The sequence below is a fragment of the Crocuta crocuta genome, unplaced genomic scaffold, assembly GCF_008692635.1.
Source record: "Crocuta crocuta isolate KB4526 unplaced genomic scaffold, BGI_CrCroc_1.0 scaffold119, whole genome shotgun sequence".
NCBI lineage: Eukaryota > Metazoa > Chordata > Mammalia > Carnivora > Hyaenidae > Crocuta > Crocuta crocuta.
The window spans coordinates 609,030-622,558 of NW_027551562.1; the positions used below are offsets into that span (position 1 = coordinate 609,030).

At 50.0% G+C, this 13,529-nt stretch overlaps 1 protein-coding gene across 3 annotated transcripts in view; it reads right to left on the minus strand.

Annotated features, from left to right (window-relative positions):
* The window catches only part of ASAP1 (ArfGAP with SH3 domain, ankyrin repeat and PH domain 1), a 309,560-nt gene that overhangs the window by 30,758 nt on the left and 265,273 nt on the right, over positions 1 to 13,529 (minus strand). For all 3 annotated transcript variants that reach the window (XM_077750030.1, XM_077750027.1, XM_077750029.1), the window contains exons 16-23: positions 12,993 to 13,126; positions 11,104 to 11,195; positions 8,900 to 9,086; positions 8,579 to 8,664; positions 6,939 to 7,054; positions 6,719 to 6,786; positions 5,643 to 5,750; positions 3,396 to 3,624 (exon numbers count right to left, since the gene is read on the minus strand). In XM_077750030.1, the coding sequence (XP_077606156.1) occupies positions 3,396 to 3,624; positions 5,643 to 5,750; positions 6,719 to 6,786; positions 6,939 to 7,054; positions 8,579 to 8,664; positions 8,900 to 9,086; positions 11,104 to 11,195; positions 12,993 to 13,126 (1,020 nt within the window). The remainder of the gene's footprint in view (positions 1 to 3,395; positions 3,625 to 5,642; positions 5,751 to 6,718; positions 6,787 to 6,938; positions 7,055 to 8,578; positions 8,665 to 8,899; positions 9,087 to 11,103; positions 11,196 to 12,992; positions 13,127 to 13,529) is intronic.

Here is a 13,529-nt window from a genome sequence, read left to right on the forward strand (position 1 = left end):
ACCTCTCATTAACCTGCACGACACCTCGCGTCCGCTCCGCCTTGTGTCCTGTTATGTACGTGGTGTGGGGCTGTACGATGCGAGAGAGCCGCAGTCCTGCAGCTTAAAACCACTCAGAAACTGAGTTAAATCCAACCAACCCCCAAGCACAAGGGTGCAGTATCTGCCGCCAGCCCCTGCCCCACGGGACGGGTCGCACGGCACCATGCAGCTCCCTACGTCCCTCTGTGCCCTAGAGATGTCTGCGGTCATGGTCGGACAGTCCTGGGGGCCCCCTCACGGGAAGTCAAGGCTTTGCTTTTTTATAAAACACTTTCCCCACATACCGTCTCACTGGGTTCTCAGGGTGAGTCCTCGAGGAAGGCAAGGCAGCGATCGACCGCCTTCCTCTGTGGGTAAGAGGAAACTAAAAGCTCTGGTTTGATGAGTCTTAAGGCCCATTTTTTACTTCCTATCCTCTAACAGCCACTGTGTGGCCTCGGATCACTCCTCACCCTCTCCAGGGCTCAGTTTCCTCAGCTGGACAATGGGCTACGGACTGCCATCACCCTTCAGCTCCCCCCAGCGACCAAGAATTCAGCTTCTGGGACATTAACTCTGGCTGAGAGATGAAAAACCTCACTGGCAAGCTGGAAGAATTTCTAGTCTTAATAAACATAACCGTAAAGTGGGGGGCAGGCACGGATTGCAAGGGAGTAACTTCTGCATAAATTAATTTTGCAGCTTGGACTTAAACTTGCTGTGCTTCACAGATCTGAAGAGGCTAGGCAGCAAAACGTGCCTAAGGCTCAAGTGTGGCGAATCTGGGGTTCTGAGCCTCTGGGCCTTCCCACTCCGACTGCAGCCCCGCTCAAGGTCAAGGAGGCCCTGCTGGATGGCAACTGAGGTCACACTGCCTTGTGTTCTGATGGGGCAGCTACAAGTTCTGCAAAATATTCCTGCGTGGACTCAGAATAACTCTTCCTCCTCTTCCCCTCTGCACTCCTCTTACTAGTGGGGACTTGATCACGAGTGTCCGCTGTGCCTCGCCGGAAGCCGCCGCCCGCCAGAGCCCTAAACTCACAGCGTGGAAACGGACTGCTGCCGCAAGCAGAGACGCCGACATCACTTCCGTGGAAAATGAGCAACCAAACGACAGATTCAAGACATCCTTGTTCTCATGCAAATGGTTCTACCAGCTCAACAGAATGAACTGAGAAAAAAAACGTAAGGGCCATAAAACAGAGGAGAATTCTCTCTGCACAAAGTGTCAGCTGACTTTCAACAACGTCTTCTAAGATCTGCATTCTAAACATGATCACTTTCCCAAACGTGGGGGCCCGTGAGCCAGGCTGGCTGTGGGGCCCAGCTCCCCTTCGTAGAGTCCCGGGGAGCCCCTGCTGCCTGCATCTCTCTGCCTCTGATGTCTCCCGCGAGCAGCCTGCAGGAGCAGCCTGCAGGAGCACTCGGGTTCCAGCACAGAGGGGTTTCTACCCCCAGGGCCGGGAGGTTGGGGCTGGGCCGTGGGGGAAGTAGAGCCAGTCCCCGGGGCCGGGCCATGGTGCCTACGGCCAAGTCTCCGAGCCCCTATTTCACCAGCTGGATCACTTAACACATTTGGTCTTTGTTTTCTGGGCCTTTGGTAAAGCGCTAGAGTTTATTCAAGGCAGGAGACAGATGCTTGGCATCAAGTCAGATAGTGTATTTTGTGGGTAACTGTGCCCCCTTGAGATGAAATTACAGAAAGGGGTGAGGGAGGTGAGGTGGTCTCTGGGCCCCCGGAATCTGTGTCCTCTCCTGCAGACCCTTCTCAAGGTTCTCCATGACTCGGAGGCTCCCTCAACAGGGAGGGGCCTGTCCTATCTGCCTATACAGGTCTTCACTACCACGTTGTTAACCACGATCAGGGATGCGAATGTGTTCAGAGTAATTTCTTCGATTATTTTATAATGGTCTGGAGGTTTCTCATGGTCCTCTTTGGGTACAGAAATCTTATGAGATTGCTACTCTCATGGGGAGATCTCGTTACCCAGAGGTGGGCAACAACCTCATACTCTTACAGCACAGATCAGATCTGCAGCTTGGATTCTGATGCCTGATTTACATACGTTCTAGTATAACGTACGGCATGGTAAGAGAAACTCTAGCGGGTTAAACCACCGGCTTCTGCGTGCTGTTACTCTTACGTTATGGTCACTAGTTATCTTTGATGAGCCCTCCTCGTGCCAAAACCTTATTTTAACTTTTCCCCGTTATTTTATGATCTATGAGGCCATTTGGGGTCCAAGAACACAGCTCCCATTTATAACGCCATTTCAATGGAGAATGAGCTCTGAAAAAATGCTGTTCTGAATAAAGCTCACATTTCTCAGAAAATAGCCCCAGTGTGATTCAAATAGGCACGACATTGTGCACGAAGCGGCCCCTGGAGCCTGAGTTAGCACGAGCTGAGCACACAGGGAGAATCCTGCACTTGGGGTTACTGGCTGAGGCCAAACCCGAAGCTATAGCTCTCCATTCCCCCCCCCGGCTGGGGTGACCCTTCATGTTGCCATTTCTGCATCTCCACGTGTCCCTGCACAGGTGGGAACACACGGACATTCGGAGCAGGGCACTCTCAGGATACAGGACAAGAGCTTGGTTGCTAAGGAACAGGGCGGTGGCCCATTAGCCCTCGGTGCCAGCCTGGTGGAGGCGTCAAGACAGCGCTCTCTATGCCACGAGCCTCTTCTGGGTAAGATCCTTCCCAGGTAGTGTCGCGTGAGGAAAACTGCCCTCATCGGAAAGCACAGGAGTGTGGGCTCGGGTCATAGAGGACCCGGGTGAGAATCACAGGTACCTGAGAAGGTGAGGCCGATTATGCAACGTGTCTGGGCCACAGTCCCCTTGTCTGCCTGATGCCAGCAATTGTGGCACCCACCTCATTGTGTGAGCACAGAACAAGACGTGCTTCGTAACTACTGCCCACCACCGTTACCACCCACATCTTCAGAAAAGAGACATCTTAGTGGAGAGAAAAGTACCTGTTCAGAGAAGAACTACGATCCCACCCCCAGCATACAGCACAGGGCACAGGATTCGGTGCCAGGTGGACCTTAGACTGAATCTCAACTCTACCACTTACCGGCTGGGTGACCTTGAGCAAGTCACTCTATCTCTGCAAGCTGCATCTATAAAATGGGCGCAAGAGCACACGCCTCACAGGGCCATTGCGAGGCAAGTACAGCACAACACGGGGCGTGCCCACACGTTCTTTTACCGTTGGTGCAACGAATGGCAAGGTCCCTACTTCGAGCTGTCCTTGACATCACGTTCCGCCCTCTGCCACTCAGAGGCACCCTGCCATTTGTACCTCGAGGCTGCGGAGACCACTAGCTTTGAGGATGGAGTTGCAAAGCCCTTCTCAAAGTCCGTACCTTTCCCGGCGTTTCTCGGAGGCAGCGGGGGTGCCTCGGTGGTTGGTGACGTGGGCGAGTCTGTGCTTGTGGAGGCGAAGATCTGGTTGGTGAAGGCGCTGTAGGAGAGCCGCTGCTTGTCCCTCGGGGTGCTGAACCCCGGCAGGGACAGCTTGTCCTGGGGGGAGATGCTAGAGGAGTGGCAGAAGCTCTGAGGCCTCGGCGAGCGCTCTTTCTTGACGGGGCTGGGCTGCGGAGGACAGAACAGCGCAGCGGGTGAGCATTCACCGAGGACTATGCTCCAGAATCCGCTGGGGAGGGGGCTCCCGTGCCCCTCTGCATGCCCTGAGGTCAGTCGCCACCCAGCACCAAGGATGTGGCTCTTACACCCCTGACTCCCCGCTCCCCATTATCAGGGTCACATTAGGGAGACAATGGTTAGCGACTGCAAGTATTCAGAGGCCTAAGGTCACAAATGTAACTTTAATTAACAGATACCTGCCCTGTGTGGGTCAGTTTTACCGGCGCTGAACACGTTCCCATGCGTGTAATCTCTACACTGCGTTCCTTCCCTGCTCAACCCTCTCACGTCCAAGTGCTCTGACCTCGCCTCCCTTCTCATCTTACACCCCCTTAGGAAGCAGCCTCCACACCGAGGCCAGAGTGACACCTGAGGTTGCTGATTCAGACCTGCGGGTCCAAGCCCGGCCTCTCGAATTCAAAACTGTCTTCAGTTGCCTCTAAGGGCGTCCCTCGTGTTTGCACTCCCGGTGACAGCAGGGGCATCCATGTTACTTACCACGGCAGAAGCCCCCCGGTCACCCAGGGCCACCAGGACCCGAATGGATAGCTCAGAAATGCACCCGGGCCCTACGCCTAGTGCAGGCGCCCTCCAGCCCCCAGGGACACACAGGCTCCCTGAACAGCCCTCAGTTCCTTGCTGCAGCTGCTTTCGGCTCCAGCACGTTTTCCACGCTGCGGCCAGAGCCGGTGGGGAAACTGCCTCCTCTGACAGCGATCTCTGTGGATAAAGCCCCAAGGCCAAATTTGGTCCGTAATGTGCTTCCTGATCTGGGACACCTGACCCCTCTCCCCCCAACCTACTTGAAGGCACCTTACACACTGGGCTTCTGACCCTTCCCCAGACTTCCAGCTCTGTCACGACCCCTTGGCCTTTGCACATGCTGCTCTTGCTCCCTGGAAAGACGCGTTCCTCCCCACTTCCTTGCCTGGCAAGCTCCTCTCTGCTCTCCCTACATCTCCAGAGCTTCTTCCTTGTTAGGTCTTTACCACCAACCAAGGCTGAGGCCGTTGCGAAGTCCTCTGAACACGTCTCAGGATTTCTCCCAAGCTCTCCCTGTAACTGTCGTTACTATTCCCCTCTTCTCACAGTGAAGAAAGTCTCTCAGAACCTGTGCAGACCACTCCTTACAGGCCGCCCAGCAGCGAGGAAACGCTCGAGATAGAGCTGATGAAAACCGCACATGGCAGTTAGGGTCCGCACGGGGGGGAGACAGACCCAGGGGCTGTCCCCAGGGGTCTGCACACGCTCCGGGACCTGTGGGGGCAGTCTCCGTGGGTCAGTTCTCCCATCTGTAAAATGGGGGGCCTAACAAGGCCATAGTGGGCTTCTGGGAACGCCGATGTGAGGCGGCACGGGCAACGCGCTTCCCGCAGCCTAGTCCGTACCTGAGTACTGAATACACAACAACTCTTCCTTTGTTAATGAGCTGCTCTGATGGCTAATTCTGTGCGTCCACTTGGCTGGGCTGTGGTGCCCCAGTGCTTGGTTGAACACTAGTCTGGATGCTGCAGTGAAGGGGCTTTCTTTAGATGTGATTAAAGTTTAAATTAACATTTTGAGGAAAAGGGACTACCTCCATAGTATGGTGGGCCTCATCTAATTAGTTGAAGGGCTTTGGAGAAGAGACTGGGGACTCAAGACCACACCGTCGACTCCCGCTGGGGTCTCCCGCCGGCCGGCCTGCCCTGTGCACTGTGGACTCGCCGCCTCCCGCCATCATGTGAGTCAGTTCTTACAAATAGTTCCATCCTCTCTCCCTTCCCCCTCAACCACACCCCTGCGTCTCGTTTTCCGGAGAACCCGGACAGACATGGCTGTGGTACTGAGCAAGCATCAGAGATTGAGCAAACGTGGCCTCAGGTCGCAAGGCCAGACGCAGGCTCGGGAGAGAAGGGGTCTCATCCACGCAGTGCCGAAAACCGGGTAGCGGCAGTGGGGACGCGGGGGGCGCTGTGGGCACTCACTTTGTCATCCAGGTCGTCGTCGCTCTCGTCCATCTCCTCCTGACGCAGGTTCCACTCATACTCCACGTGCACGTGTGGGTTGAACTTCCCAGACTTAGCCTGCGAGAGCTAAAAGTGACGGCAGGTGTAACCGCGTCAACGTCAGGGTTAACATCCCGCCCCTGCGTAACCACGGAGCAGATCCCACCGAAGTCCTGCTTCCAAATTAACCCCCGGCGGCTGCCTGAAGGGGCAAAGCTCCGATCTGACAGGCCGGGCTTAAGAGGAGGGGCCAAGAATCACAGGCAGAGCCTTTCTGATTTTGAGAACAGGACTCGTCTCTGAAATTAGAAGCTTTCTTAAATGTTAAGCGGGGCCTCAACAGTGCTAACTCCTGGCTGGAAGGCGACATCAGAGTTAGTGATGTGTGAGAGGCAGGCCTTTCTGGTCAGACAGCCTGGTTCGACAGGTGGCCCACTTTCCTTGTTCATAAACGGGGGCAGGGCAAGCTAGAGCCCTCCTGCAAGGATTCTCGTGGGCCTACAGACCCAGAGCTGCCGGCCTGGAGCCCATGCTTGGCAGAGAGCAAAGGGAGGGAACTCACCTTTCCCGTCTCTCCCTCCCCGTGGGCAAGAGCATCACGCTACGCGAAGGCCCAGGCTGAGGAGAGAGGAACACTGGGACCAGACAGGATGGGGCCGCTGGGGAAGCCAGGCCTTTCGCCTCTGGAAAACCATCATACTCAGATCTCTACTTGCCCAATTTCTGGAACTGGCTTCCGAGTAATTCTGTACACTGGGCTACAGGGGACACCTCAGGGTCTGGCATATAAAAAAGCGTGGCCTCAAGGCACAGGCCCGTCTGGTGACAGTACCTCTCAAATGCCTGTTAGTTCCTGTGTCCTAACTGCACCGAAAAGATAAATGGGGATGACAAATTTATCCTTTCGCCACTGTCTCAAATGTAGCCATTGTGCTCGCTGAATGTCTTCAGCCAGTGGTCAGAAAGATGAATCTGTTTCTTTTATCCCCACCCCAGGTTCTAGAATGACATTTCAAGGCGGCTGGTGTCTGACGGATCCCCCCTGTTCTGCTTACCAGATCTTCACACTGGGTAGCCTTCAATCTCTTTGCTATGTCCAGGGCAGTCTCTCCAGCCTGGTTCACTGAAACAGGGGAAAAGACATCTGCATAATTATCTAAGGTAGATCTTGAAGAGGCTACGAACAATAATCAAATTACAACATAACACGCGAGTCTCGGTTTAGCCAACCGAACGCGCTGGCTGGTTTGTTGACCGGCTTGGTCACACGCTTACCGACACTCACGGTGGGCTTGCCCCTCAGAAGCAGCTTCAAGCACTCGGGTTTGCTGTACATACTGCAGTAGTGTAGGGCCGTGTTGCCCAGGGCTGTCTGCTTATCCAGGTTCCCACTGAAAAATTAAATATTAACAGGAAGAAGTCTAATTGCAAACATAACTTAAATGTGACACAGAGTATCATTTAAAGCTACAGATTAGGGGTGCCTGGGTGGCTCAGTTGGTTAAGCGTCTGGCTTTGGCTCAGGTCACGATCTCACGGTTCGTGGGTTTGAGCCGCGCGTCGGACTCTGTGCGCACAGCTAGCTCAGAGCCTGAAGCCTGTCTTCAGATTCTGTATCTCCCCCTCTCTCTGGCCCTCCCTTGCTCACGCTCTCTCTCAAAAATAAATAAAAAACCATTAAAAAAAAATAAAGCTACAGAGTAACCACTTCTCTCGGTGCTAATGACCGAGTCAAGTTTGAGACCTACTTGCAAGCCCAGGGAAAACTACAATGTTGCTAATGTCACGCCCACATGTCTAAGCCACGTGAGGACAGTAACAGCCAGCATGTCTTCAGTGCCTCCTGGGGACAGGTGCTGACTCTCTTAATCCTAAAGCTTTATAACCCCCCAGCTGGGTGGGTCAGCACCACCGCTGTTTTACAGATGAAAACGCTGAGGCGCAGAGAGGATGAAGGGCTTGCTTTCAACACTACCAAGGCGCGGGGGTGACAGCAGGGATTTGAAAATTGACAGTCTGTCCCAGAGCCAAGGCTCTTAAAGACCACACTGTCCCACCTCTGGGCAAGAGATGCGGACAAGTACACGCACAATGTGGCTTGTGTCCAGGCACCATTTTTCATATGTGAGTTCAAATCCCCTCACTCTTTTCACCACTCGCCTCTGGACAAACTCAGTTCCTCCTCGTGATCTGCAGCTTACAGAACTACCCCCTAAAGAATACAGCAAGTCCAAACTGCCCGTGTTCAATATTATACTCCTATTAGCATGTCCCAAATTCGAATTAGCTATCAAGTCAGCCACACACACTGTAGTGGTTCTTTTCTTTAAATGTTTATTTATTTTGAGAGAGAGTGAGTGAGAACGAGTGGGGGAAGGGCAGAGATAGAGAGAGAACTCTAAGCAGGCTCCATGCTATCAATGCAGAGCCTAACACGGGACTTGATCCCACGAACTGTGATATCATGACCTGAGCTGAGATCAAGAATTGGACACTTAACCAACTCAACCACCCAGGTGCCCCACACACTGTAGTTTTTTAAGGAACTTATGAACAATGAAAACTCCCAGATCCTGCTGACTCATGTTGTTAAGTTTTCCCTCTTTCAGCCTTTCCTAATGCAGTAGGTTTCAGACAGAGGATTTTACATTTTTCCAGGTTGAGGTTTGGCAAACTATAGCATACCGTAGGCCATATCCGGCCCTCCATTTGTTTTTATAAATAAACCTTTATTGGGACATGGCCATGGTCCCTCATTTACATATAGTCTATGGCTGCTCTCACACTACAACGGTAGAGTTGAACAGCTGCGACAGAGCCCTTGTGGCCTACAAAGCCTTTACCAAAAGCTTGTCGATCCTTGACTGGGGCCACTGAGAATGATAAGGCCTATTTGGAGAAAATGAGAAGCATACCAGTTTTGTACAAGGAAGTCAACCAAGTGGAGAGATGTTTGGTCTGCGGTTCGGACTGCAAGGTGCAGGGCCGTCTCCCCAAGCTCCTGAAAAGCACAGGATGAGAGTAAGTACGTCCTATTTTGCCTGGAGCAGCTTTGTTCCCACCGGTCGCCCCGAAGTAATTATTAACAGCGCCCCTTTCACTCTCAAATTGTCCTGACTTACACAGGGTCACTCGATGTATCAGAGTCTCACTCTGCCGGGTTATAATAAAAGGAGTTCGCTTTTAAAGTCATTTTCCACGTTCCCTTTTACCTTGCGATTTCAGTGGGGCCTTACCTGTCCGTGTTCCAGCAGGGGTTCCATGAGCTCCACCCCCTCTGCATAGACTTGAATTAGTGCAAGTAAATCCCGAGATTTGACCGCCTCGAGCAATTCATTCAGTTTAGCTGATGAAGACGAACAGGCCTTCCTTGAAAACTTATGATCTACATACTTTGCAGTGATGTATTCTTTCCGTACAGTCCTAAAGTAGAGCAAAGCAACATATAAACACTTATTTTCTACGAGCTAAGAAAAATCTACAGTTTTTCTAAACAGTTCTCTTTAAGTGAAATAACTCTCCGAGACTCCTTTTCAGCCTTTAAACCAATCAGGTTTTAGACCAAGTTATCCCATCACAGGATGAAGAAACTAATATATATATTTATAGTATTATGCACAGGCAACCTAGAGTTACAAAATTAATGTGCACAAAGATCACAACAGAGTTTTATTCCACCTTGACATTAGCTGGAGAAATCTGTTTACTACTACTTCAAAATCAGACACCTACATATACAAAGAAAACAGAAATTTTAAAAGAGCAGTTCTACAAGTCCAGTGAAGTCTCCAGAACTTCAATGAAAAACTCGTACTCATCTGACACAACCCTGTATTTGAACAGGTAAGAACACGGAGGCTCAGTAAGGCTGTCCTTACAGCCACTCTCCCAGGCCAAGCACTGAGCACCAGAATGGAGATGAATAAAAATGACTGGTCTTTCCTGCAGGTTCAGTTGGGAACAGGAGACTGTCATGGGTAACGTCAAAGTCTCAGTGGGCATGTGAATTTGCTTCACGAGGACTCATCCTTTCTCCATTTTTAGGTCTGTCCCAGGCTCTGGGACTGAGCCCACTTCCCAGCTGCAGGGTTATCTGATCTGGGCTAAGTGGCCCAATTTGTAGAAAGGCCGAAAGCAAGTCTGCTCAGAGTAAAGGAGGGAGAAATCAGGCAAACCAGTGAGGGTCCAGAGGATACTGTTTGACATCTTGGAGCCAACATACCTGGAATCACCCTGTGACTTTCCTAGTTACGTGAGCCACTTAATAAAAAAAGCAGTAAATGGATTTTGGGTTCAAATTCTAGTTCTACAGCGCATCAGCTGCATGACCTGGGGCTGACTATTTAATCTTCATGGGCTTTGGGTTTTTCCCCTGAAAATGGGGAGAATAACTCACTGGTGTCTTTTGAATGAGAGAATGCACAGCACCTACAAGATGCTTTCTTCTTCCTGAGAGAGCTGTTAACTCTTGGGACTTGAGAGTTCTTGCTCACAAAAAGCCATTGCATGTGTGGAGGCTGCTAGCGCCCCCTCCACCAGCCAGGCATCGCTGTTTAAAACCGAGGTGATGCCTCTTTCATTCTGGGTCAGCAGTGAAGGGGCGAGCTGGCTGATGGCAGACTTCAGCCACTTGCAGATTCTGCTTGGTAACCAAGATCTGACTGTCATGGGTGTTCTTTACCCTCAGGTCAAAGTCCTTTGAAGACGAGATGGCCGTGGTCTGACAAACTGGAGGACTCGTAGACCTGAGAGGCTGGCTGAAGCCTGGCTTCTGCTCTCTTGCTGTGCAGGACTTCATAAACTTTGAAAGGCAACTACTGTGTGATGGATGGAGCCTCCAATTCATGGATGAAATGGCTTGATTCAAGTCTGATACCAGGTGCTATCTATGCGGCCCTAGGTAAAGCTATGCCTCAGTTTCCTCACCCATAAAATACGAGTAGTCATACCAGTCTTCCTGCCTTCCAGGGAAGCAAGAAGGTAGGTATGGAACAAAGAATGACACATGGCTGTGGGTTCATATCCAAGCTTCCTTCTACAGTGTTATCTAAGATGGTGGAGCGAGCATCAACAACAGGGAGCCCCGGGAGGCAGATCTGAGACAACCATCTCCATGTATTACGTTAAGTTGCGGCCAGGTCTGCAGGTTGGCTTTCTGTCTGTCTCTTGTTTTCACAACAGGCCATGATTTAGAGAGAACTGTCTTTGTGAAGACACTTCCTCCATAGAGCGGCTGCAACTATCTAGGGAAGGGGGCAGTGAACATAATCCGTGCACTCCAGAAATGCACTCACTCCAAAATACTTTCGTGTGCTCTGCGCTTTCCTCATAATGGGATTTCCTCAGGGGAGAAAAATACTACAACCATTAAGACATTTCTTGGGAGAGCAGAAAAACAATTACAGAATGGTAGAGAATTCAGTCTATTAGAAGTACTTACATATCACTGGAAGGGGTTGGTTTTGGCGAGGGGCTGGGTAAATTTGCTTCCATAATATCATTAAAACTATTGTTTCCTACATTCTTGGCCAGCTGTAACATATATAAAACACAATACAGTCACTCTTTATACTAGCTTAAAAGTTTCTTATTTGCTTTTGAGATTTCTAAATATGTATCGTTCCTTCATTGACTCAGAAGATAAATAATCCATCGGGTCAGTAAGTACTGAGCACCTACCATATGCAAGACATGGAACTTTAGGGCACTGAAAATAAAGAAATGGATAAACCATGTTCCTTTCTGCAAGAGCCAACAGACTAGCAGGGCCACTGGTAAGAGCAGTAATTTTTACAGATACAATGTGATCAATGCTAGATAGAATAGGATGTGGCCCTACACACACACACACACACACACACACACACACACAATTAGATAGCAGGTTCTACATATGAATCTAGGTTAAATGCTAAATGACAGCAATAGCTTTTCAATCTCCATCATGCCTCATTTTTAGACTGAGCAGATTTGTTCTTACTGGATAGAGAAGGATGTGGGATTCCTTTATATTTGGGGTGCACGTAATGATGCTGCAGGAAGCATTTTGCTTCTGGGTTCAAGACCCTTCCAGGAGAATTTGTCCTGAAGGGCTTCTGGTCATTTGGATAATTTGAGGAGCAATGCAGAGGTAAGAAACATTCATGCTACCAGGTGTCTGGAAGAAAAATCTTGGGTTTACCACTAGACATATATTTTAGATTTGGACTCTCCCTATTTCTAGTTGTCAACTGGGTTTCATTACCTTAAGTCAAGGCGATGGAGTGATGCCACCTCTACACTAAAGAAGAGTGTGTCAGGTATCAGATCGGAGCCTTTTTTTCCTCTAATGCTGAAGTGAGTCAGGGAGCTGAGCATTAGCAGACTTCCTAAATCAGGGGCTCACAGAACACAGACACACCACCATTGCTTAGCGGATGCTCAGATAGCCAAGGCTGCTGGCTACGTAGCTAACTGCCTCCACTTTTGGGTACTTTTCTCCAGACAAGGCTAGTGATCAGCTAGGCTTTTAGACTTTTGAGCCCTAGGCTCACTCACTTTCTGCCCAAGAGAATTCTGTATGAAAGACCCTCTTTTACTTCAAGCACCTTCACCCTTAGTATAAAGACTCCCTCACAGTGCACCTGTGTTCAAATCACGTAAGACAGGGCTTCTGACCAGAAGGCGTTAATGGGAGACACCAAGCGGGCCTCCCCTTCCTTTACTTGGTATACTCACTGAAGGGACCAGCTCAGCCTGGACCCAAAGAGGGCTCCTGACCTGGAGGAAGCATGATGGGAAGGACAGGCTGTTCGTGTAATGAGTCTCAGCACCGCCACGCCACACCCTATTTCTCCTCACTACCTCAACAAGTTCGCAGTTAAGGGCGACGGCGGTAGCTAACAGGACACTCTCACTGCACGGGGACTTACACAAACTTACAAGCAGTAAAAACAGAAAGACTCTTTAGTCATTATTTCTATTCACACTGGCCACTGGGTAAAGTGATCATGTGAGTTTAACACCTAACTCCCTTTACTGCTCTTCTAGTGAGTGAATCATATAACAACTAATTCTGAAAGAAGAAGGCAGCTTTGAAAAAGCCCATCCCCGAAAAAAAGAGTCGCTTTAGCTGAAGTAATTATAGAAATGTATGATTCACCAGTTCTTCAAAAAGGAAACAGAATAGTCAACATTACATACCACAAAATTTACATTTTAAATATCCATGCAAATTCACTAAATTCAGGAATTGGGATTCTCTGTACTCAGCAGAAACAAAAAAATCCAAAGCCATGTATTCAATATATTTATGACAATCTATATTTCCAGGCACAGGTCACTACTTACCAAGAGTTCAGAGGTTCCTAATTTGTCTAGTTCCAAAGACTGAATGCGAGAAATATGAACCCCCATTTCCCTATGGATGCCGGAACATTCTATACAGGTCAAAATGCCCAAGTTGGTTGAAAGCCAAGTGGGTTCTGTGTGGAAAGAACATTTTGAAGACAATGAAACAAACACGATACTTACTTTTAGCGTGCCAACTACAAAGGAAGCTAGAGCAAGAGGAGTGAACCTTGTGAAGAGTCAAAGGGGTAAAATTTAGAGGGAAGAAATGGATGCTTGTGGTTCTGCCTAGGGGCTAACATGAAGCTTACCAGCCTGTCAGAGAGCAAACTGGGTGAGAAGAGAAATCCTAAAAAAATTTTCTTTCAGCACTGAATTGAAAACAAAACTAAGTTCTTTATTCTTGTGAAAACGCGAGGAAGACGTTTCCCGTGAGGCGTCATGGAACGGCCTCGTGAGAGGTGCTCCCGCACTGCCCGCGTCACCCCTGCCAGTGATGGACGCGGTCCTACAGGTACGGCTGACCCCCCAGGTACA